This window comes from Hyperolius riggenbachi, chromosome 3, assembly GCF_040937935.1.
Source record: "Hyperolius riggenbachi isolate aHypRig1 chromosome 3, aHypRig1.pri, whole genome shotgun sequence".
Lineage (NCBI taxonomy): Eukaryota > Metazoa > Chordata > Amphibia > Anura > Hyperoliidae > Hyperolius > Hyperolius riggenbachi.
This window is the reverse complement of record NC_090648.1, coordinates 172,615,132-172,641,659: the sequence shown is the minus strand read 5'-3', so window position 1 is coordinate 172,641,659 and position 26,528 is coordinate 172,615,132. Positions and strand designations below refer to the sequence as shown.

Genomic DNA, 26,528 nt, shown 5'->3' with positions numbered 1-26,528 from the left:
TAAGCACAGAACAGCTTCACAGGACACCTGGAAGCCGGGGGAGGTGCACTTCACAAATCATGCCTAACCTGCACTGCTGCACTATCTGTAGAACTGCTACTAAGCAGTTCTTAATTTGCAGCAGTTTACGGATGGATTTGCACTTTTCTTAACTGTAGTGCAGCTCCAGAAATCCATGCTAAAATGCCGCTATTACATAGGATTTGAGAAGTTTCTCATCATGCTGAACAGTTCCTCTGCTGGTTAGAGCTGTTTAAGAAGAACAAACTGTTGGTAATGCTTTGATAAATCTGGCCCTGTGAGTCCCTGCCTAGAGAGCAGATGTGCATCTGCCATGCATCATTCTGCCTTGGCTGTTGGAGTGCCTCTGGTTTTCTACCCTCCTCTACCACATGTACCTCAGCGTCCTCCACCCTTCATTTTTAAAGTACACGTGAACTGAGAGGGATATTGAGGCTGATGTTTACCTGTAATTCCTTTTTAAACCATGCAGATTGCCTGGCTGTCCTGCTGATCCTCTGTCTCTTAATACTCATCGCTACAGACACTGAACAAGCATACAAATCAGAGATTTCTGATTGGATTAGCTGCTTGCTGATTCAGACACCGCTGCAGCCAAAGAGATCAACAGGACAGCCAGGCAATTGGTATTTGTTTAAAAAAAATTGTCAGCCTCTATATCGCTCTCAGTTCAGGTGTCTTTTAAGGTTTGTTGATGGAATAGGAACGATATAGTAGAGTTTTAGTGGTGGAATTAGAAATGTTCCAACATGCGTTCTCGGGGCTAGATGGGAACGCTGGATTACCTGCCTTTACCAGGAAAATTGTGCCGCCATCTAAAGAATGAATGTTTGTAAGTTTGTATAACTTTTAGTCTATTATCCTGGAGTGTGCACAATGGAAGATCTGGCCATTTATTAAGGTGTCCTGATGAAAGAGGCTCAATATAGCAGTGTTGCTGTCCAGGAGGAGGTAGCATTTTGAGTTTAACTTTGCCTTTATGTTGGACATATTGGATACACAGTGCAAGATATGCCATTGCTCATAATGAGATATTGAGTGAGGTGCACTTATGGTGGTGATGGGACGCTTCACATCCTCCACTCCCTTCCCCTCTAAGATCATTGGGCTACTTTTCTATGAACATTAAAGGCCTTATTATGTTCAAGCTATTCACTTTTGAAAGGATGGGTGTGTTCCTTTATAGGACTAGCAAGGTGAGCGCCGACTGCAATATTATAATTTGCCCTCAATATCTGTTAGCAGTCATATGGCTCATACACACATCAGACTATAGTCTTTGGAAAATGAAAGATCACAGACCAATCTTACCACCCTTCATGTAGTATGAGAGCCATACTCTACACAGTCTTTTCTATGGAGCTGAACTCCCCATGAGAAAAAAATCTTTGCTAGATGCTGCACACAAAGATGCTGTACAGACACAAAAGATCTGTAGCTGCAAAAGATCTGTTCTTGCCAAAAATCCATTCCTGCAAATTGCAATGATAGTCTATGAGATCTGCAGATCATCATACACACATGATTTAACTGACATTCATCTGCAGATCTGAAAATCCATCCTGGTGGATCTGATCTGCAGATGAATGTCATTTAAATCATGTGTGTATGATGATCTGCAGATCTCATAGACTATCATTGCAATGTGCAGGAATGGATTTTTGGCAGGAACAGATCTTTTGCAGATACTGATCTTCTGTGTCCGTACAGCATCTGTGTGTGCAGCATCTTGCCAAGATTTTTTCCTGATGTGGAGTTCAGCTCCATAGAAAAGACTGTGTAGAGTATGGCTCTCATACTACATGAAGGGTGGTACGATTGGTCTGTGATCTTTCATTTTCCAAAGACTATAGTCTGATGTGTGTATGCACCTATAGATGGCTCCCAATATCTGCCTTCAGTCACAGGTGGCCACAGTCTCTATCAGAAGTGATCCTTCCCAGTGGTTAGCAAGAACTACAAAGCTGAGGACATACTGTGTGGGTAAACTAGAAAGCTGGGGTGAATTCATACACAACAGGGAGATAAAAAACAGAAAACTCAATGGCAATTGCTGAAAATCTTGAGTATGGGAACTTTTTCACACCATATCTGTGACACTTTTGGCACCACCCACCTTTTTCAGCTTTTCTCCGTCCCCATTACTTGGTTGTGTTTGACCCCCAGGCCAAATGGTTCAAGTCCTACTCTGTTTCTATTGGTCAGTAAAGTCTTCCATCAGGACCAGCAGGGAGACTGAGCAAGTGAAATGAGAGGGACTTCATTATGACATTTTTGAACTGTCTCCCTTAATAGTAATTTGCATATGATTTTCCTAGGCATGATTCTGAAACCAAAATCCGCTTTTCCCAAATGGATTTCACTGAAGCTGCCTTCTGACTATGCTCTATATGATTATATGCTCAGTTTATATTGCTTAGGTTTACTTTGGGGTTACTTTAAGAATATTGTTTTAGATTGTGAAAGATGCAGTCCATGTCTACATACTTCAGTGGCTCTTGGCAGGTAGTATTTAATCTGGCTTCTAAAATATGGTTTCTAACACAAACTGTTAGGTGGGTGTGTCAACGTTTGGTAGCCACTGCTGGAATATTGCAAATGAGTTAGGCCCTGTTCAGACTGTCAGCGTTTGTAGAATGTGTATAAATTCAAAGAAACGCAAGTTGAAAAATGCATGCGTTTTTCTTGCGTTCGAATGCGTTTTCTATTGCGCTTTGCATACACACGTGACCCGGGAAAAAAAATTATGGGAACCGCAGAGAGTAACGCTCACTAAAACGCCATAGTACGCGTTTTTGATACGCGTCCATAGATTTTTATTGCGTCCATTTCTGAGCGTGACGCACAGAACTGCGTGCAGCAATGCGGATGAGAAACGTATGCGTCTCATACGCATACATGTGAACGAGGCCATTAGAAAACATTAGTAGCCGTTTCTATGCGTAAAATCTTTCTGTATGCGTTCTGTAACAACGGCTAGGAATGCACATAGTCTGAACAGGGCCTAACAGTGAACCCTACGGTGGTGAGCAAGTTACTCTGCAGCAACGTTTGAAGAATCTGTGCTCCAGACTGAGTACTGTTGCCATGGCTGCGTGCCATTTCAGTTCACTTTTAGTTTTGCAAATTCGTACCTGTTTGCAAATAAAAATGAACAAATCAAATCTATATTTATGGGTATTGTATAATGAAAGTGGAATTTTCCTTCTACCCTGTAATATTTCAGGGTAAGACCCCTAATGTAGAGCTGAAGACTAGAGCAAACATTCCTGACAGGTATTAGTGTTCACTACTGAAGCCACAGGAATGCTCTTCTCATCATTTGTTCATTCCTGTTTGTGGAAAAATCCTTGCCTCATGCCAGCCTCGCCAGTGGGGTAAATGCTGGTATACAAATATATTTTTATCATTTTCTGCTTCTGGTTTAGCGTTAGACTGCCATTTTCCCTCATAGTTTCTGCTTGGCTGCTTGTAAATGCTACCTTTGATCTGTTAGCAGGATATCATTTCAGGAGTGGCAAAGCGAAGATGCAGAAAATTATCTGGAAAAAAAATGTCAGGATGTCAGCTATTTGGCAAAAACACGCTGGCACGGCGCCAGCCTCGCATTTCCCGAACTGAGATGTGTGGTGAACTCCCAGCGGTGTGGAAAGGAATGGGGTGTGTGAGCAGTCAGGGACTTGTTTTTTCAGATGATACTGTAGCAGACCGATACGTGTTGAACATGTGGTATATCAGTGTTTCATTCTCCAGAGGCAGAAAACCGACCGCACAAGTGTCTGAGTTTATCTGTCTGTACCCTGCTGGAGGAACGTGTGCACCACAGAGATACTAGCTATGCCAGCCTGTCAGTCTCCAGCTGTCACATTATGCTTATATAGACTATTGACTATTCTTATCAAATGTTTTCCAATTCAGTAACAAGATGGAAGTAAAGGCCAGTGTATGCTGCATGCCTCCCCCCTCATACTACTATAATGAATACATTGTTACATTGTTCAGTCGTGACCTAAACAGCTTGTTTGAATGGCAATCATTCTAAAGGTGCCTCTGAAAATGACCTTAAAGCAAACCTGAACTGAAAAATAAAAGTCAAAATAAACACACACAGGTCATGCTTATCTCCCACGTAGTCTACCCATCAATCTCTTTTGCCTCTACGGCATCCTGTTTGTCCACTGTGATTGATGGAATTCTCCCTCCTCCATTTTAAAAATAGGGATGACCCCGTAATAGCTTCCAGGTCTGCACTCGGTTAACAAGTAATATTGCTTGAGCAATAGGGAAACATGAACATTACCTTGCACATCAGTTGTCCTTTCAGTTATAACTGACAGCAAGTACCAATCAAGTACCATCTTGGGAAGTATTCCACCTACCCTGAGGAGCTCCGGACCTTTATATGTCTGGCCGTCGAGTACCTCCTGACCCACAACTACTTCATGTTCGAGGGCGGCTTCTATCTCCAGAGGTGTGGTGCCTCCATGGGGGCTAAGTTTTCCCCATCTTTAGCCAACCTCTATATGGGGTGGAGGGAGGAGTGCCACATCTTTGGGGGTGGGGGTCGCTGTCTTGGGAGTGTTGCGTGGTACGGGAGGTATATTGCCGACCTGCTCTTGGTCTGGGGGGGGGACCCTGAGGATATCCCCACCTTCTTGAGTGACCTGAATACAAATTCCTTCAATCTGCAGTTCACTTCTAATTGGGGGGGTCAAATCAGTAGATTACCTAGGCGTCACTTTGGTGGGAGATCCAACCCAGGGAATGGTTTATACTAGGACTTTTCGGAAGTCCTGCAGTGGTAATACCACTCTCCGAGCCATGAGTTGTTATCCGAAGCACACTATTTGAGCGGTTCCTGTTGGTGAGTTTATCAGGGCGTGCCGCAATTGCTTGGAGGTGAAGTGGCTCGGAGAGGAATTTAAGAAGGTGGAGGGTAGATTGGCAACAATTGGTGGGGGTGATACTCTAGATTCCAGGCCCACTTTTGTAACAACTTATAGTGTAGAATTTAATAAGATCGTATCCATTCTGAGGAAGTATCTTCCTGTGTTAAAGGGGGATGAAGATTTACGTGTTATTCTACAGCAAGGAGTAAGTTTTGCCAGTAGGCAGGCTCCTACTTTGGCTCAATCCCTCTCACCCAGCCTTTTTGAATCTAAGCCCAGATCCTCTACCTGGCTCAGCCTATCTGGATCATATGGATGTGGAGTGAGGACCTGTCGCTACTGTGGTGTACATAGGCGAACACGAGAGGCAAGATCAACCTCTAATGGGCGCAGGTTCCCCATTAAACAATTTACTAATTGTGGAACTTCGAATGTGATATATCTTATCTATGTACTGAGTGTTCCCTGCAGTATGTGGGGTGCACTACGAGACCTCTACGTGCCAGAATTGGGGAACATTACTGTGGCCCAGGGTGGCTTAGCACGAATATTTCGAATGTGGCGAAGCATTTTCGCCAGGTGCACGGTGGTGACATGTCCTCTTTCTCCTTTCATGGTTTGGAAAGGGTTTTCCCAGCCCAGAGAGGTGGGGACTTGTCCAAACGTCTTACCAGTCGTGAGGCCCTATGGATTTTTAGATTGGGCATGAGAATTCCCAAAGGTTTGAACTCCCGTTGGGATCTGGCATTGATAACTTAATGTAGAGGGGCTTTGCCTTGTTTTGCTGCTCTCATACTTTTTGTCAGTATCTGATTTTATCTTTTTTATTATTCTTTCTATATATCTTAAATTTGGCAAATTGTAGGTATACCATATAATATGCAGTATTAAAGAGAGGTGTTCTTCTGTATGGAACAATTAATGATAATTATTTTTGAACTGTGAATATCCCTTCCTGGATGTGGAAGTTAAGGGGAGTGTCTATGGTTTCAGGGACCACCCCTTCCACAGGAGGATGGTATATAAGGTAACCTAGTGTCTTTGTTTTTTAGCTATGAGTAAGGACCTATCAGTCCGAAATATGTCAGCTTTATGATGTGTGAGCATGCTTGGATATGTCCATAATAAAGGAACTTGATTTGTAGGACATCGTGCGGACATCCTTCTGTTTTTCTGTCTTGCTGGATTGGCCTATACTGGTCCTGGCACTGTCCTAGGGTGGTGTGAGCGGTTTCTCCAGTGGCTTCTAGCAACTGATACAGTTGAAAAGGACCCCAAGGCTTTCAGTTCCAACTAGATCTAGTCAGAACTGGTAGGAATTGTTTTTAGAACAAAGTAGCGAGTTTCTGAGAGGATCTGATAGGAGGCAAGTATGTAATATGTGTATTCGCAGGTACATTGTGTGTTTGTTTTTAATAATAATTTTACTTAGTTCAGGATTGCTTTTAGGCTACATTCACACTGACTTGTTGAGGTGAGTTTCATCAGACCCTATAATCGCGAATCAAATGTGATGCAATTATAGTGTAATGATACGTTCACAACAGTGTGTTAGTGATGTGGTGCAACGGATCCCTTGGAATAACGCGAAGCAGGCTGTGCAGTGCTGGCAAGGTGCACATTTACAGTTGCAGCGCTGTATACTATCCCTGAACTGTAGGCGTCACATTACGCGCATAACACACAATACAAATTTTCTATTGCATTGTGTTGCAATCCTGTTTTTACAGGGTACTCCACGCAACACCAGTGTGAAAGTATCCTAAGACAGAGTTCCCCAACCCTGTCCTCAAGGCCCACCAACAGTGCATGTTTTGAGGTAATTAGTGTCTCAGAAGAGCTGATTAACTACCTCTTTGGATTTATGCAAAACATGTATTGTTGGTGGGCCTTGAGGTTAGGATTAGGGAACACTGTCCTTAGAGATCATTTAAGGTGACAACAATTAAAGTGTGTAGGTGCTTGAGTTGCTGTCTAGGTATTGCTGTGTCTACAACTGCCTTTTTCACATCTCTGGATTGCTTTGTCCATTTATTCTTTTGGGAAATGCACTGTGGTTCCAATGACACAATCCTCCACCCCTAGAGTAGTCTCTTAAGAACAGTACAATCAGGTGAAGTGGAAAGTTTAGCTCACCAAAAGTGAGGGCAAATATTCCTGAATGGACAGCAATAAAAACTGACAGATTTTAACCCATTTGAAATCTGTCCAAAATAAAAGGTTTGTCCGGAGTTCCACCTTCAAGTCTAAAGGTGCCCATACACTCGTCAGATTGGCAGCAGACAGATAAGAAATGCATCTGATGATCTATCTGATGCGTTTTTAGAACATTTTTTACCAGGATAGAATTCCAATAGATTTCAGTTTGAAATCTGTTGAAATTCGATCTGATGGCATTTTTTTGCCATCAGATTTCCATTAAGGCCAATGCAAACTGATAAGCAATCTCATCAGATCGACCTAAATTTTCCACCCTGCTAGTTCGATGGAAATCCATCGAAATCGATCGAAATCGGCCGTCGATCGGTCGATTGGCCAACCGATTTGCGATCGATCGATCGATCGATCGATCGCGATCGATCGGTCGGCCAGAAAATCGGCTGAGTGTATGGGCTGCTTAACTCTGGTAGAAAAAAAAACCTTTTATAGTCTGGAAAAGGGTTAGAACCGGATTTGTTCATTACCTATTGTGTCCTCCCAGGAAAAGGGTATATTTTATAAGACGATATAATCACCATTTTCTTTCTATAGTGTAAAGTTGGAAAGAAGAACCTTTGTCAAGTACAGTACTTTCTTCTCTCATTTTCTGTTCCTGGGACTTCAAGAGTCAGTATTAAAGCCAAGGAAATTACAATTACAGGAAGCTAGGGACAATCTCCACACTAGGGACCCACCAGAAGAGGCTCCTCCTCCTTTCCACACTATCCAATCCTTTCTTTTTGTCTTTGAGTGATTGGGATTTTGTGTTTAATGCACATGATCTTTAACATATACACTAGAAAATAACCCCAATTTCCTTTGTGTATTTCCAGACCAATGTGGAAAATGCAGAAAAGTCAAAGGGCTGCAAAACAAAATAAAGCAGTACTGTCAGAAGGACTTTGGTAAGTCACTGTGATCTCTTTCTAGCTCTGCCAACAGACGAGCAGGCCCTGTCTGGCTGGAGATTTAATTAAGAGTATGCTTTTTGTGTTTCCTGGAATCTGCAGTGTTCCGAGGGAGAATCATCAGCAAGAGGATTGTGGGAAAGGAGACGTGCTACGATGTCCAGGTGGTCATGACTTATAAGAACAATTTCCCTATTCTAAGAAGGGAATACATGTGGGTCCCCAACACCTGTGACTGCCCCAACCTGCTGGAAAAGAGGGAATACATCCTAATGGCCAGGAGGCACGTCAACTATGAGCACACACTGAACCGAATACTATTAGAAACACACAGCTTCGTGCGGGCGTACAAGCCAAAGGAGGACAATATGCTCCGAAATCTTGATCAAGAATGTGCCAAGTATGGATACAAAAAGAGCTCACAGGAGAACCAGTAATGCTGCTGCTGAGAGACGATCTTACATAGACCGCAACTGATAAGTTTATCAGCCGAGTGTATAATACGCTGTCTTTTTCTACAGCTCAATGTGTTGGACCGCTTGCTAACGGAGACATATTGTAATATTTAATAACTGCTGGTGCTATAATGAATGACATTGTATGTAAATGTATGTGCAGCAAATCTGAAGGAAATCAGTCACAAAGCTTCTTTGTGGAGGTAGCTGTCTCTGACTTTCTGAGGTTCATTTACAAAGGAATGTTAGAAGTGTGAGCTGTGAGTTTGCATTTTTAATGTAGAAAAATGTCCATATCCTACTTTTAGGCCTCTTGCACACTACATGCGATTCCGATTTTTTTTTTTCATACATTCTGATTTTTGCTACGTTTTTTAATCGGAATGAAAAATCGTATCGTATCAAAAATCAGACTGGCATTAGTGTGCAAGAGGCCTTAAAGAGGTAGAAAGGCATGTTAGTACCACATCACTTGTCTCTGTCAGGAGAGCTAAACCACCTAAAAATTGCCAAACACTCATGCAGCCCCAGATGAGCTTGTAATCGTCAGTAACTGCAAGCCCCTCCCACTCAGGAGGATGACCCCTTGTTAAACACATAGTACCAGTTGCTGCAGCCTCTTTTAGTTAAAGGGAAAGGGGGATTTCACACGCTCTCACTGTTCAGTCAGGCCAAATAGCATTTTTAGGGCCTGTTCATACTTGCTGCGTTTGTAGAACGCGTATAAATTCAAAGAAACGCAAGTTGAAAAACGCATGCGTTTTTCTTGCGTTTGAATGCGTTTTCTATTGCGTTTTGCACAAACATGTGACCCAGGGGAAAAAAAAAAATTATGGGAACCGCAGAGGAAAACGGACGCTAAAAACGCAATAGTACGCGTTTTTGATACGCGTCCATAGACTTTCATTGCGTCCGTTTCTATGCGGGACGGACAGAACTGCGTGCAGCAATGCGGATGAGAAACGTATGCGTCTCATACGCATACATGTGAACTAGCCCATTCAAAAGCATTAGGAGCCGTTTCTATGCGTTTTTGGTACCCGTACGTGTTCCCTGAAAACGTCTAGGAACGCGCATAGTCTGAACAGGCCCTTTATGTGACCTATTTAAAGCATTAGCATGCCTTGCTGGCAGCCAGGAGTGAAATATTGCTACTTATTGCAGCAGTGTTACACAGTGCAAGTTTTTATTATTAAATAAGTGGACTCCTCAGGCTCCATAGTAGTTAGAGACCAAAAAAGATAAATCTGTTCAGCTTTATTTTTGGGGACGTCCTGGCCCCGGAACCAGCATGTGACTAGATTTCGATCACAACTTACTGAGATTGTCACTTCATTATTATGAAATCCCTGTGAGAGAAACATCCCCTCCTGTAAAAAGTCAGGAAAGTCAGCACCACTGACCTGCAACCCTGTCCCACATGAGTATGGAGAAATCATTATAGCCAAGGGATCTGCATATTTCTCTCTTGACAAGTTTACTTAAAATCAAAGTGAAGGCCTTAAAATGACCCTTTGAGGACAGAAGTATGGCAGCTGCTGCAGTCTGCTTGTTTTTCTTCTGCCTGCCTCACAGTGACTGAGGTAAATGTGTGCCCAGCACAGTAACCACAAACTGACTGTGGGGGTGGCCAGGCCTGGATACTATAATCACCAGCTAGACCTGCTGGGACCCCCTAAACTGAGGAGACTCCAGACTACTGAGAAGTGTGCCATACAGAGTTTACTACTTCAGATGGATCTCTCCCTGATGATTTCCCTGAAATTGTGTCTGTGACTTCCAGCAGAATGCCCAGCATCTGGCAACATTCATGGCAGTGACTTTTTACTGAATGCAGGTTATGCAATCCGTGATTTTCCAAAAAACTCAATCGCTGCACATGTAATCTATTTCAATGGCATTGCACTCATTTGCAGGGCTGGCCCTAGACTTTTTGCCGCCTGAGGCAAAACTAGGGGGGGAGCTGTAGGGGTAGCGGGCAGAAAGGGGGTATTGGGCCTAGCCCATCGTGCGCTCCACTGACGTCACTTCCTGCAAGGCCGTCCACTTACAATACAGTGACGTCAGTGGAGCACGCGATGGAACGCGGAAGAGGTGAGCGATTCCCCCGCCCGTTGCCTCTTCAAATCTTCATCATATGCAGGCTCGTACGTAACGCTGGAGGTGGAGCGCAGATCGGGGTACCCAGGCGAGGGAGGGGGGGTCCGACCCCCCTCCCCGCCGCTAGGCCCAATACCCCCTTTCTGCCCGCTACTTCTCCAGCTCGGTGGGCGGCCCCCAGCGTCTATGGACAGGCGGGTGCCGCCCCCCCAGATCTGCCGCCTGAGGCAAATGTTTCACCCCGCCTCATGAGCGGGCCGGCCCTGCTCATTTGTGTTCAAATGTGAATCTGCATTCAGTTTTCTGCATTTTAAATTCGTGCGGCAGGTCTGCCATTCTTTTGTGTGCAATTCAAGTTTCACAATACAGAAAAATTGCATGTTGTGCAAAAAAATTCATGCAATTTTGAAGTTAATAAGATTTTATCAATGCAATTTATCTTTGTTGGCATTCATGCAAAAATTGCAATGTAAACGTTCGCATAAAAGCAAAAATGTAGAATCGTGTATACCAAAACATGGGCGTAGCAATCACCCCGGTGATCACTGCCATCGCAGGGGGGCCCAGAGGCTTTGGGGGCCCCTCCTCCACCCTCTCCCCACCCTCAAGTGCAGCCAATTAGCAAAAGAACCTCCCAGTTCGCTCATAAAAACCATGTGCAGGAGCATGTGTAATTTTTTTCCCGCTTCCAGACGTTGCTTAACCACCCTGGCATTCTATTAAGATCGCCAGGGCGGCTGCTGGAGGGTTTTTTTTAAATAAAAAAAAAAACTATTACATGCAGCCAACTGAAAGTTGGCTGCATGAAAGCCCACTAGAGGGCGCTCCTGAAGCGTAATTCCGACCGCCTTCGGCGATCAGAATTAACAAGGAAGGCTGCAATGAGCAGCCTTCCTTGTTTTGCTTATCTCGTCGCCATGGTGACGAGCGGAGTGACGTCATGGACGTCCTGACGTCAGCCGCCTCCGATCCAGCCCTTAGCGCTGGCCGGAACTATTTGTTCCGGCTGCGCTGGGCTCCGGCGGCTGGGGGGACCCTCTTTCAACGCTGCACGCAGCGGACTCCTTTTTATTTCATCAGAATCGGCCCAGCAGGGCCTGAGCGGCAGCCTCCGGCGGTAATGGTCGAGCTGAGCTCGTCCATACCGCCAGGATGGTTAACAGGAGAACACACTCTGCTGCCATTTGCCGCCTCCCGATCACATAACCTGCATGGGGTTTCGGGGACCAAGGGGGGCCCATGCTATCATTTTTGCAGGGGGGCCCTGTTAAGTCTAGTTACACCCCTGTGCCAAAATCTGAAGTATTAAACGCAAAGACAAGTGTGAACCCTCCCTGAACCTTCATCTATGCCAAGTTCTGCTGGACGTGTTTTATGTGAGGAGGTGTGGCATGTAGAGGTAGTGGACCGTGGACTCTGTGTAGTCACTGGAGGTATTTGCCTGGCGTGGTTGGACTGCTTCTGCTTGCCTCGTAAACTTATGTACTTTATTCTTGTGACTAACAGAATTTCCACAAAGATGGCTTCTTCGACATAGATCTTGCCAAATATGTGTGTATTCCTCTTTATAAGCCAAATGCAATGCCTAGATGTCCTATTTTTTACAAGCTGTATTATGATGTATATTCAGCTCTATATTTATAGATGAAAACACAGAGATGCATCTGCAAAATGCATAATTTATTTTCACATGCTTCGGCAATGAACTTTCACTTATAAATGTAACGAGTCATGCATACGTGTGCAAGATATCCTATATTTATACAAGGTATTATGTACAAAAGGTGTGTGAGAGTTTTAGTATGATTGTCGTCGTGTGTTTGGGATTTGTTTACAACACATTTATTAAAAAAGTTAAACAAAGTCTCAACATATCTGTCCTGCTTTCTTCCTACTTTTGGTATACAGTACAATGTTAAAGAGTAACTCCACTGACAGAAAGGCAGCAGGCAGCCGTCAGATAACGTAGTATTATATCATTGTTTTGTTAGATCCTGTGATTAAAATCCACAAGCTGCTGTACATAACATGCATGTGGTACTCTAAAGCTTTATGTACAAGAGCCTGCAGCACAGCGTGGGCAGGTAAAATCCAGATAACTTTATTGGCACATCCAGAGTTACAGATTGCCCAGCAAGCTCATGGTGAACCAGAACTCCTAGGAGTGTGTAAGGGGAGGTTTTTTGGTCCATTGTAGCCCCTTACACACTGCTAGGAGTTCTGGTTCACCATGAGCTTGCTGGGCATCTGGGTGTTTCAAGCCCTGCCCCACAGAGCCATATTAATCCATGCAATGCACTGAAGAGGATCAACCAATCCGAAATTGTTTACATATTGGATTAGTTTGGCTCTGAACAAGCCGACATATCATCACATTTCAGTGGCTCTGGAGGTGTGTTTTGCTATCAGGGGCAACAAAAGATGATTTGCATATTCAGCAGTGATGCATTGTGGGAGACATCTCAAAGCTCTCCCCATCCTGAATAATGGTAAATACCTTGGGCCTGATTCACAAAGCGGTGCTAACCCAGTTAGCACGCCTGAAAGACTTCACCATGCTGGTGAAAAGCCAGTTTAGGCATGATAAGTTTAGAAAAGTTTAGATTGCGCGCAAAGTCCCGCATGCAAAGCAGCGCCATTAACCTCCTTAGCGGTAACCCCGTGCTGGACACTGGGCAAGCCGCCGCGGAGAATTCCTCAGGCCCTGCTGGGCCGATTTGCATAATTTTTTTTTCAAACACGCAGCTAGCACTTTGCTAGCTGTGTGTTTGTTGCGATCGCCGCCGATGCGCCGCTACCCGCCGCGATACTGGCCGCCCCCCCCCCCCCCCTGCATACCCCTTGCGCAGCCTGGCCAATCGACGCCAGGCTGCGCTATGGGGTGGATCGGGATTCCCTGTGACGTCACGACGTCGGCGACATGGCAACGGGGGAAGCCCTCAAGGAAATCCTGTTCAGAACGGGATTTCCTTATGGGCAAGCGGCACCGGCGGCGATCTGTGAGTACAGGGGGACGCCGCAGGGAGGGGGGAAGCATGTAGCTAGCGCTAGCCTAGCTACATGCTAAAGAAAAAAAAAGTGAAAAAAAACTCTCCCGCGGCCGCGCAGCCGCACAAATCATACCGCCAGGGAGGTTAAACTCTATGCGAAGTGCACCAGACTTTGCTAGCGCAAAACTTTTGATCAGCTGTGCACTGCGGTGCTAACCCAGTTGGTGCTATAGTTATCACGCCGAAACTTATCACGCCGAAACTTATCACACCTAAACTTATCACACCTAAACTTATCACACCTAAACAGAGTTTAGGCGTGATAAAGGGCTTTTCACCAGCGTGCAAACACTTTGCACCGCTTTGTGAATCAAGCCTCTTCTGTTTTAACCTCCTTAGCAGTAATCCAGAGTCAGGCTCGGGATGGAAATCTGCAGCTCAGAGCGGTAATCCCATTCCTGATTGAGTGATATGCAGGAGCTGCTGAAAAAGCTTGTGAAAAAATTGCATGGCTTCAATAATCATAATGCCAGGGAGGTTAAGAAGGCAAACTTCTGTTTTGCATTGGCACATCCAAAAAGACAGATACAGCAGCTGATGCGTTTCAGAGATGTGGTATCATAACTCATACTTATTTTGACTCATACTCTAAAGCTAGTTACGGCTTACTACGCATCTGCGGGCAGGCTGGGATGGCTATTGTGCAGCCATGATGGAGGAAGAAGAGCTGTTTGGCCCCATATGATTAGCAACCATGCATTGTCGCTAATCTTCTGGGGGGGCGTGCTCAGTGACTGGGACAGCAGAGCAGGGAAAGAAGCCTCAATAGGATCCTGAGGCTTCCCTCTCTTTAGGTAAGTATCTAATTTTGTACCCAAGCTTTGGCTCAGGATCACTTAGTGCTGTGACAATGATAACATGCACCTACCTGTAACAGCCGCATACACTGGTTTTACAAGTTGGGCACTAACAAGTTTAGCACATGCACACTAAATAAGGCAGAACTGCATGTAATAATATAGTTTAACCTGTGAAGAAAAAAAGGTGCAACTTTCTCAAAAACTCTCTCCAGTTCATGCTGCTCATCTGCAATCTTTTGACCTTCATTGCCCCCTCAGTACCAGTCTCACAGGCCTGAAGTCTGCAGGGCTCCGAAACTAAAATGGCCACCACCAGTCCTTTTCTTTCCGGTATACTCAGCTCTGTGGTTTGCTTTGGATTGACTGGACCACTATCCCATCAGCAGAGGGTTATCTGGGAGACCTGAGGAGAGAATGACAATGGTGTATGCAGACACCTGTCACAGACTAGACTGAGGACAGTGGATCTGGAGAAGGAGAAAAGCAGGACTAAAAAATCAGTTAGTTTTTCTATTTTTCCCCACAGATAGGCTTTAAAGCAAGGTATGAACAGATGCTATTTTGTGACTGTCTTGGAATATTGTACCAGGACAGAATGTCTTATTGGTCTCTTCTAGTTTATCACAATGCGGTCTTGAGCACATAAGTGCTTGAAGGGGGCACATTGTGTGCATTTCTAAAATATCATTTTGCTTAATTGTACTGAGCCAGACTAAAGCATTTGGATCAGTAATGAGCAAAGTTTGACAGAGTGCCTGCTTTGCTTTGTGTTGTAGCAGATTCTAAATGCATTGTATGCGAGTGCATTGCCCCAGCTGTCCCTGCTCACTGTTCCCTTGCTCAGGTCACCAGTGTTAACATGTTCTCCCCTCTGCCTGTAAAAAGAGGGCAAAAAAGGACAGATGTTGTCCACTCTAACCAGGTTTTTCTATGTACTACAAAAAGACATATATAGCACAGGAAGAGTTCTTGAGGGGGTTATTACAGAAACAAGAAATTTGGGTGCCCGTTAGCGGCAGTAGTTTGGGAACCTCATAGGCACTCATAAAAAATTGTTTTCTGCAGCCATGATATTTTATTTACTGGGGCCTGAGAACCTGAGGAGGTGGGCAGGAAAAAAATTTCCATGTGTCTTGTTTACCACTTTGGGAAGTGTGTGTAAGGTAATAAGGTGTAAGATAAGTGCAATGGCTATGTAATTCAGCTGGAATTCCAGAACATAATCATTAATAATGTGATTTTATTTTCTTGAGCCATTATAAATGTCTCTTTAGATTGTATACTATTTTTCACTGTATTCCAAGATAAACTAACCTTGTACAAAACCAGAGACTCCCATTATATTTGGTACACTTAAAAAGAAGCTTTAACCCAGGATTGATCTTCATCCCAATCAGTAGCTGATACCCCCTTTCCCATGAGAAATCTATTCCTTTTCTCGAATAGATCAGGGGGGTCTGTGCGGCTGATACTGAGGTGAAACTCCTCCCACAGTGTGATGTCATGACCATGGTCCTGATAGTTTGCTGTCTGTGAACCGTTTTGCATTGTGGAAAATAACGCCTGTTTCTAATTGCCACTACTACTACTCTTTCTGTGCATAGAACTCTCAGTAACGAACGTTCCGTACAGATCACCTGGCACAACTAAGGATGTCACCAGCAGTGATACATTTCAGAATGTAAATCAGGGAGAAGAAATACTTTACAATGGGCAAACACTGACTAAATAATCTATAAATGAATATTATTAACAATAAGCAGTCTTATTAATTGTTGTTTTCACCACAGTTCCTCTTTAAGGCTTGTGTCTGCTGTGTTGCAGTCAGCGTTGTCAGCTATCAAGAGGTAATACACCGCAAGAAAACAATTTCTCTCTGGTTACTAGGAAGCCCTCATGCATCTATAAATTCATCAGTGTGGTTTTTACAGCCATTGTCATTTTTATAGTTAATCATGTGTCGGTATTCACAAATAATAATTTGATGAGAAGGAATGTAGTCATTGTTGACTTATCTCACGTAGACAGTAAGATTAACATCACTTCTTCTTTCACTATGACAGGTTGCTTAGCGGATTAGTCTGCTAGATCATGTAATTACTATAAATAGATGCATAAACCTGCCTTTATGGACGTTTTATTCAGACGCTCCAGACAGGATAAAGCTTCGACTAATTAAATGAAAGCTAGTTCATCAATAAACAGTTTTATAAACAATGTGCATTCATATTTTAGCACCAGCTTCTTGGAGGAAAGATGTTAGGTTTGTTAGATGGGCTTATTTACCCAGTGCATTTCTGTTTGATGACTAGCTGTGAAAATTGTAAGTGAATGAGAAGGCTGTGTGACTGAATGGCTTGTTTGTGGGTAGGACAAAAACATGAGCTCCACTCAACAGAAGAGATGGGCCCCAAGTGAAGCCATTAGCGTTGCTGGGTAGACTTATACTTGAGTCAATAAAAAATTCCAGCTTAAGCGGGTTGAATATTTCAGTCGACTTATACACGAGATTGACTTGTATTGAAGTATACATGGTAAATCCTCTATTATCATTTGTACTGTGGGTAAAAGTGAGTTTGGGTTGCTGTGCTGTAGGACTGGCTGTGTGCCTAGACGTAAGCTATACATAGCAGAACAGCAGGTAGAGCACAGATTGGCCCTGTTCTATATAGTCACCCAACTTCCTGAATGCTGTGTTGTCATGGCACTCTACAAACAGAAATTACGTGTTCCAAACAAATCCAGTCACCCTGACTATAAATAATGGACATTGACCCCCTACGCTGCACACAGCCTGGCTGCTCTAGTGTAACTCTAGCTCACATCCCGCCTGACCTTGCCAGTCAAGGTAATTCCCTCACAGGATTTAAGCATGGGGCTTTTGTGGGACACTTCAGGTAGCTGTAGTGCAGTAATCCCATTATGTATAGATGAAAGCAGAGGTATGCGAGCTGCACAGCTTGTAAGCAAGTTCTATTGTGCTGCCTGTAGGCGACAGTTGTACATGGCTTGCTCCCAAAATATGTTATCTGCAAGATTTGTTAAGCATTCCAGGAATAAAAGCTATAATGAAACGTTGGAGACATTAGCATATCAAAGTGTACAGTGTTTCTCAGAAATCAGGCGTGTTACTTGGGCAGTCACATACAAGCCTTGGTAACGGTAAGAAAGTGTCTCTCACTCCTAAGCATTCAGTGCCTTCTGCAAGGGTCAGTGTTTAAGAATGTCAGCTCATTAGAGATTTTCCACAGTGATGCTTCTCTGACGCTTAACCTATTGAGCTTTGGAGGAACTTAAGATTTCATTGCCTCAGCAGCAGCATCCTACAAGGTCTGTCAGTGCTGTACAGGCCAGCGTATAGCTGTATGTGAATGACCTACAGCTCTCCAAACTCCATGATACACTTAACCTGCCTTGATTAAAATATCGGACGCCCCTGTCAAGTTAATGTGTGTATTATTATTAATATTTTGTATTTTATAGCACTGACATCTTCCACAGCGCTGTACAGAGTATAGAGTCTTGTCACTTAACTATCCCTCAGAGGAGCTCCCAATGGAATCCCTACCACAGTCGAATGTAGATTGTAGTCTAAAAGGCCAATTAAGGGGGAAGCCAATTACCAGTAAATTATCTGTAAGAATGAGGGAGGAAACTGGAGTGCCCAGAGGAAACCCACAAAGACATGGGAGAACATACAGACAATATGCAGATAGTGCCCTGGTTGGGGTTGAAACCATGGACCCAGTGCTGCAAGGGGAGAGTGCTTACCACTGCGCTACTGTGCGACCCATGTGTATGTGGCTTTAGACTATCAGCAGACACAAATATGAGGGGAAAAAAGGTTAGAAAAAAACAAAATAGTTGCTTGTTTCTGTACAGACTACGATAATCTGGACTTGTGTATATTCACGTTTATTTGAATTTGTTTTTCCTAGAGCAAGATGTACTTTAAATGTGATTCTAACACTACTCCTGCCCCTTCCTGCCGTTATTATTCACAAGAAAGAAAACAAACTCCCTTCACAACATCATCTTCCTGAGGTGTATATGTGCTTATTTGCTCTCATTTACTGTTCCTTCCTGACACACACCCCTTTTTCCATTGCACTGGGAACAATACTTATCAAATGATCTGCTATGGCCATAGCTATAAGCTTGTTCAAACCACTTTATCGACCACTACAGTATATCTATGTCCTCTGTGACTTCACTTCATCTAAGCCACGAGGATGTAGATATTCTGTACATCTTGTAGCTGAAGCAGTGCTGTGCCCAACTGGGCATTGCTCCTGTGCACACCTCCGGCACTATCTGCTGCAGCACTAATTGGTGAAAGGGAATATATGTTCCCTGAGACAACAAGATTGATTTTTACCATTAAAAATACTTTTATTTTCTCAGTTCATAGTGAAAAATATACTTTGTAACATTATTTTCAGAATCAAATATCCTCACCATAAATTGTGACAGGAACATAATCTAAGTTTTGTGATAAACGGTAGAAATAGCAGAACAAAATTTGTGTTTTTTTTATCTACAATATCACTTTTTATTGTTAAATTGAAATTGATAATAAAACTGAGAAATGTGTTTTTTTCAAAAAATGTTCCCTCTTTTTCCCATTAAAATGCATAGAAAACAAAATTGTTTGAGGGGGAAAAATGCCATACAATGAAAGTCTAGTTTGTCTTGAAAAAAAAAACAATATATACTATATTTCATTTAGGTGTCATAAGTTGGGATAAAGCTATTGCTGATTAAATAGGGACATAGATAAACTGTCAAAACAGCTCTGGTCCATATCGTGCTTATCTTCAGTTATTAATATCCCAGATCTGTTCAGAAAGAAACAATAAATGTGAAACACTTAATAGAGGGAAAAAAATAGTGCAGATGACAGTGGATTGGTTTCAGCCAGTCAGATTGGCATTGTTCTTCTGATTGTTGAAATTGCAAAATGAAAGCAACACTATCATGTTTTAATATGCCAAAAAGTCATAATAAAAAAATTAAATTGAAATGTCTCCTACTAAGCTTAGTGAGGAGGGTTGAGTTGGATGACTTCTAGCAGCTGATTCATACCTTCTAGCAGCTGATTCATTTAGCCAGGAGCTGTTAATTGTTTAGAGATCTGTTAGCCCAATTCACCACTTCTCTAAAGCTAAGTCCAAAAATAAGCCAAAAATCCAATGTCATAAATATCTAAAAATGAACTGCAATTTTCCGCGGCATCTGAGTGTCTAACATTATAAAATTCTTAATTGACTCCAGGTTTATAGTTTCTATCTCCCCATCATCATCAGCCATCTTCATTGCGTTCCTTTTCCATCCAGCAATACCTCATGCAGCCAGCACTAAACATTGGATCCCTTTCACTTCTCATTGGCCTCAGCAACCAGCCGCCATGAAAGAAAGTATTTGTAGGTGTAAAGGATAATGCAGGTTATCACTTGGAAACTGTGACTCTGCGGAATTGTCTCCGTTTCAGTATGTGTTGTGGAGGGCCAGCCTTGTGGACCTGTCCTTGTCCTGGAAGGCATGTTGGTGCCAGAAGTATCCACAAATAAAGAATAACACAAGTCCAGCAAGAAGCCACCTTGATCCAGAATGTGGGCCAACTACCATGGGTAAAGATGGTCTCCAGGGATGAGTTTTCATAACTACAAAGGAAAGACATTGCATGAGAACACATCATCTTTAAGCATTAGTCATGCCGATAATTAAACATTACTCATGTGTTGTGTTTCCCAGCACTGTGAGGTGTGTCCCGAAAACTAGTAGCTAACATTTTAGTAGTGTCTAGAGTCAAACATTTTTTCTTTTTTAAAGTAAACCTTTTTAGTGATGACAGGTATACAGGGATACCCTTACCCTCCTATTGAGTAGTTGCTGGTTCCCTGGCTGGTGTACTTTTTCCATGACTTCACCCCATAGTGATTCATTGATCCACAACAGGCATGCAGGTCAGAACATCTAACCTCTCCAGGTTAGTGACTCACTACCTGAAAACTGTAAATAACTCCCACATTTCTATCAGCACAAGTTCACTCTTAAGAGTAGTGTTATTGGCAATGGGAGGCAACATTTTCTTGAGATATAAAGACTTTACAATATTATGGATGCATGTTAATATGCAGCCTCTCTAGAGGAAATAAGACTGTATTCCTTTCCTATGATGCTGAACTACGGGAAAACATAAAAAGCAAGTGTTTAAGCAAATTCTGTATTAATTAAAACGGCTCATATAAATAATAATAAATCCTAACATTTGTATAGCGCTTTTCTCCTGTTGATCTCAAAGCGTTAAAGAGCTTCAGCCACTAAGGGTGTGCTCAAAGGGCCACCCTTCAGAGTTATGCTAGGAACACACAATGCAATTTTCTGTCAGACTTACTTGTCAGATCGATTATTTCCAACATGTCCGATCTGATTTCCGGTCGATTTTCATAGCAGTGAACGTTTATGTAGTTTATGTAGTTTTCTACAAGACCAGGGACGATCGTGATGACTCACCAGTGCGCTGCTGATCTGCAGAGTCAATCCAGTCAGCATTGTCAACTGTGCCATCACCCATTCTATGTTAGAGACAGATGCCTCGCTCCGCTGTAGCCAGAGTCGGATTAAGGCTAAATGGGGCCCTAAGCAAAGTAACTGATTTGGGCCCCCCCCATCATGTCGTAATAGAATCAGAAGATGCAGCTGCACAGCAATATGTCGCACACACCGGGCAGCCGAGCTACTGGTTGCTATGGGCAACAGCACGCTTTCCTCTGTGGGTGCACAATGCAGGGAATAGCAGCGGCAAAATGCAGAGTGAGAGATGAATGGCTGGGACATTTGCACTCAGGGGCTGGGGCACCCCTGTGAAGAGGGCGCCAGATATCACAGCAGCAGCACTTTCCCCCTGCATCTCCAGCCTGGCAATAGCAGAAAGCTCTGGACACCGCCAAACCGGAAGCCGTTCCCCAGACAGGTGGCTGTCTAGTTTGGGAGGAAATTCTTTGTTCGGTGGTGGGAGTGGTTATGTAATTACATAACCACTCCCACCACCGAACAACCAATTTCCTCCCAAACTAGACAGCCACCATGCAGCCTCCATCCCAGTGAATACGATAGTCCAGCAGAGAAGGCAGCCGCAGTGGGGGAGAATGACAGCACCAGATGAATCACATTCACCTATTGCGATCCAAGCAATAGAGGTCCCGTCATCCGGAGCCCATCTGTCTCCTCTAGAGTGCTGCCGCTCTGATACTACTACTATTACTACTTCCTACTTCATGTCTGATCTGAGAATCAGGAAGTTCAGAGCGAGCGGCTGCACTGTAGAAGAGACAGATGGGTTTCAGATGACGGGATCTCTATTGCTTGGATCATGGATAGGTGAGTGAGCGTTTGCCATCTGCTGCTATTATTCTTGCTGCAGCTGTGGTTCTCTGTGGGAAGGGAGGGTGGAGTGGGCAGCGGCAGAGTGCACAGTAGCAGGAGGGGGACCTAGGAGGAGAGCCTGGCTCTGAAGACAATCAGCAGCGCACGGCATCATTTGACAAGACAAGACAAATAACATTTATATCGCGCTTTTCTCCTGGTGGACTCAAAGCGCCAGAGCTGCAGCCACTAGGATGCGCCCTATAGGCAGTAGCAGTGTTAGAGATACTTGCCTACGGTCTCCTACTGAATATGTGCTGGCTTACTGAACAGGCAGAGCTGAGATTCGAACCCTGGTCTCCTGTGTCAGCGGCAGAGCCCTTAAAGGGACTCCAAGCAGTGCCTGTGGATATGCCTTTAAGCATACCCACAACTAATTCATTACATCCTCACACCTACCAGCATGATGTTTGTAATTATATCCCCCTGGGTTCCTTATATTTCATTGCATTGTGCTGAATCGAGCTGCCAACTTTGGAGAAAAGTCGTCCTGTGGCCGTGATTTCGATCGTGAAAATATCAAAAACTAAAAGGCATAGAGCAGCCGTTTATATATCATTGGAAAGAGGAGAAAAAGAGCTTTAAAATGATATGAATCTTTCCATAGTTACTGCACTGCTCAGAGTCCCTTTAACCATTATACCATCCAGCCACCGCTGACTTTGGAGAAAAGTCGTCCTGTGGCCGCGATTTCAATCGCAAAAATATCGAAAACTAAAAGGCATAGAGCAGCTGTTTATATATCAGTGGAAAGAGGAGAAAGAGAGCTTTAAAATGATATGAATCTTTCCATAGCTACTGCACTGCTCAGAGTCCCTTTAACCATTATACCATCCAGCCACCGCTGACTTTGGAGAAACGTCGTCCTGTGGCCGCGATTTCAATCGCGAAAATATCAAAAACTAAAAGGCATAGAGAAGCCGTTTAGATATCATTGAAAAGAGGAGAAAGAGAGCTTTAAAATGATATGCATCTTTCCATAGTTACTGCACTGCTCAGAGTCCCTTTAACCATTATACCTTCCAACCACCGCTGACAGGATGGCAAGGGCTGGTTTATGTGCTAATGGTGCCCCTTTGACTCTGAATGGGGTCCCAAGCGACTGCTTTTGTTGCCTGGTTGGTAATCCGGCCCTGGCTGTAGCCACAGATGTGTCTGTAGGAAGCTATGCACTGCGGTGACACCTGAAGGATTGAGCTTGATCCTTAAAGGAAACACTCATGGCTTAAAGCTATGTACACACCCTGGCCTAAAAAAGGCTGTGGCGTGCGATAAAGTCCGCCATGGCCAAGAATCAGGGAGTCATACCAATGTGTGCAGTGGCCACACGGCGTCTGTTAACGATCCGGCATCTTTAGTGATCCCCGACGCCTGAGCACCACACCATCACACTGCTCTCCCCCACCCGAGGAAATTTGCTACGTCGCACGCTGCCTGTTCTCCCCCTGCAACCCTGCATAGTAATAGATGCATTGATAGCCAGAAGGCTGATGATGCGTCAGTACAGAGTCGGCTCCACTCTGTCGCCCAAGGGATTGCATACCGATCCCTGCCAGGTGACAGAGAACCTCACAGATCACCCCGGTGAATATGAGGCTTTAGCGCGAGTGTGGATTTGGTGTCAGCTGAGGCTGCAGACATTCGGTTGAGACCGTTTAATGCACTGCCTACATGTAAACAAACAGGAGCCTGCTCTCTTACAAGTTCTTGTTTTAGGAATATTGTTATGCAGTCAATCTGCTTTATTAAGGACTGTATTAAAAGCTTTCTGTAAGGGCTCTTTCACACTTACGGCGATTTTGTGCTTTAACGCAAACGGTTTACGTTTGCGTTAACCAAGGTGAAATGAAAATCCATAGACTTTCATTTTACTTTTTACACCCGACGCTGCGTTTCGTTGCGTTGTGGTTCCGACGCACCCGGGCACAGTTTTTTGTCCAACGCACCCGCGAGACGGCGTTTTCCGTCGGGTTTAATTACCAGCTACCACCGCTGATTGCGTCGCACCGCAGATTTTTTTTTTTTTTTTTTTTTGCTTGTCTTGGCTCCTGTTGCAAGCAACAGGAGTCCCGGTTAGCAAGGCTATTTGCCCCGTGCACGGAAAAAGCGTGAGTGCCCTAAAGCACCCCCACAAAACGTGCACGAGTAGCCACGGGCCCCACAATACAGCAGGGCCCTTCCGGTTGTTCCCCGAAGGGAACCTTCCCCCTTTGCCATCGGCGCAGGGGGTGGCATCCTCCAACACCCGAGGGGTTGGAGGATCCTGGGGTCCTCCGAGGAGGACCCCGACTGTGCCCAGTGGTTACCCAAAGGGCCTGGCCATGTGGCATCCCACATGGTCCGGGTGGCTCCCCCGAGGGGGAGCCGGGTGGGAACCGAAGTCCCCTGGGAACCGAAGTCCCCGGTGCCAGCAAGCTGGCCCCGACCTTGCGGCCGGAGTGATAAAAATTCCGCACTCTCCCTAGCCAAAAGGCCGGGGAGCTGCGTTAGTCAGCTCTGCATATGGGCAGTACAGACCAAAGCACCCTACTTCCGCCTGAGATCTGCCACATCTCAGGTTTTTTCAGGTGCACCTGGAGCGCCACTTCCAGGGGCAGTACGCCTAAGCAAAGCCCTCAGCTATTCAGCCTCGACCATTGTATAGATCCATTCAATCAATTCCTGAGAATTATGAACCAGGACGGACACCTTTACTAGAGGACCAGAGGTTCCCATCCCCCCTGCTCAACTCGTTCAAGGTTCCTTCCCCCGGGTGACCAGGCCGGGGTTCCTAGTAACATGTCTCCCAAAAATTTCAAGAACAGATACTACACTTGATCTTAGCCAAAAGGCCCGTCGCACCGCAGATACCCGACGACACGCCGCCGGCAGACAACACGTGCAGGAGAACGGCTCCTGCATGCGTTGGCTGATGTGAAAGAGCCCTAAAGGACACTTAAAGAGAAAATGTACTCTAAAATTCTTACAATAAAAAGCATACCATTCTCTTCATTATGTTCTCCTGGGCCCCTCTGTGCTGTTTCTGCCACTCCCTGCTGCAATCCTGGCTTGTAATTGCCAGTTTTAGGCAGTGTTTACAAACAAAAGACATGGCTTCTAACCAGAGTATGATAGGCTGAGAACAGCTCACTGTGTGACTCATGCAGAGCTTGGAGAGGGTGTGTAAAGCTTCTGCCAATGACAAGCAGTGCTGCACATTCCACACATTCCAGCCTGAGCCCGACAGAGCCGACAGAGGAAAGAAGATTAGATTTATTACAGAGACATTGCAACTAGGAAAGGCTGCCGTAAGACAGACCACATTAGAACAGGCATTAGAACTTATAGGATAGAAGAAATAAGGCTCAACATTTTGTTAGAGTCTCTTTAAAGGGTGCATTCTTGAAATATTTTCTATATATAAATTATGGCTCCCCAGCAAAACCTTGGTTAGTTAATAAACCTCATTTTTAAACATATTCTAAGATTGTATATTGCCACACGGCATTTGATGAATTTGTGATTGAGAAATAATGAAATGTTATCGCACATTAATTTAGATCTGCCAGTGTGTGGCTAGAATAGTTTAGTCCTATAACTCACAGTCATGGTTTATGAAGCTGCTGAGAGTGTAGTAATACATTATGCTTGTGCAGACATATACAGCTGGCAGCAGACATATGCCATATTTGTCCGCAAGGCACATCAGTCTCATTGCTGAAATCCTGGGGATGCTTTATCAAGTATTGGAAGTTAGAAGCTTACAGTCCCCTTCAAATAAATCATTAAGAACGGTAAGTGCTGTGCAGGGATGTTGCTAGACATGGAGGCTCATTGCAAAATTTTTGTTGAGATCTCAGACTAATGTTGCCCACACATGGTACAATTTCTTTCATCCAATCTTACAGTTTCTGTGTAATATAAGGGAACTGCCTACATTATCCTTTAAGTATATTCACTTAATTTACCGTTATACTACATACAAATGGTAAGATTGGATGAAAAAAATTGTACCATGTATGGGCACCATTAGACACACTTGAGTAATGACATTGAACTTACAGTACATTGTTGACATTGCATCATAAACTAGCATTGAACTTCCAGTACATACACCCAGGGCCGGATTTACCATAAGGCACTGTAGGCACGTGCTTACAGCCACCTGCTGATGGAAAGGCGGCTCACTCCCCTCCCCTAGTGCCTCCCTACTTCCCTATGCAGAATACAGAGCACAGTGTATATGAGAGGTTACTCACCCTGCTCTCAGCATTCCACTGACTAGGTATCCCTTCAGTCGGGGGCACCTCTAGCTACTTAATACTGAGGCTCCTCTAGCCACCTAATACTTGGAGGCACCTCTAGCTACTTAATACTGAGGTTCCTCTAGCTACCTAATACTTGGGGGCACCTCTAGCTACTTTTTTTTTTTTTTTTTTAACCCAAAGCGAAGTTTATTGAGAACAATGCAGCGAAAGTTACAACACTGCCTGGTGCAAGGCAGAATGCACATATAGAAGTATATATGGAACATATATGCAGAGTATCAGACAAGGTGTATAATTACATAGTGAAAATAAGGAGATACACAAGTCAAATGTTGTAATTTAAAGGTTTAGATCTTTTACATGGTGTCAAAGAGTGGAAGCATTATCATGCATTTGAGGCACAGATTTCTGATACAACCTAAATGGTATAG

The 26,528-nt window shown here is 44.1% G+C and overlaps 2 protein-coding genes across 3 annotated transcripts in view; one reads left to right on the top strand and one right to left on the bottom strand.

Annotated features, from left to right (window-relative positions):
• LOC137563165 (ADAMTS-like protein 5) overlaps positions 1-12,435 on the top strand; it is a 93,555-nt gene extending 81,120 nt beyond the window's left edge. The window contains exons 12-13 of the mRNA XM_068275277.1: positions 7,943-8,014; positions 8,120-12,435. Of these exons, the coding sequence (XP_068131378.1) occupies positions 7,943-8,014; positions 8,120-8,454 (407 nt within the window). The 3' untranslated portion in view covers positions 8,455-12,435. The remainder of the gene's footprint in view (positions 1-7,942; positions 8,015-8,119) is intronic.
• A 5,886-nt stretch (positions 12,436-18,321) lies between these two features.
• SERINC4 (serine incorporator 4) overlaps positions 18,322-26,528 on the bottom strand; it is a 79,207-nt gene continuing 71,000 nt past the window's right edge. For both annotated transcript variants that reach the window (XM_068275274.1, XM_068275275.1), the window contains exon 13: positions 18,322-20,085. In XM_068275274.1, the coding sequence (XP_068131375.1) occupies positions 19,872-20,085 (214 nt within the window). In that variant the 3' untranslated portion in view covers positions 18,322-19,871. The remainder of the gene's footprint in view (positions 20,086-26,528) is intronic.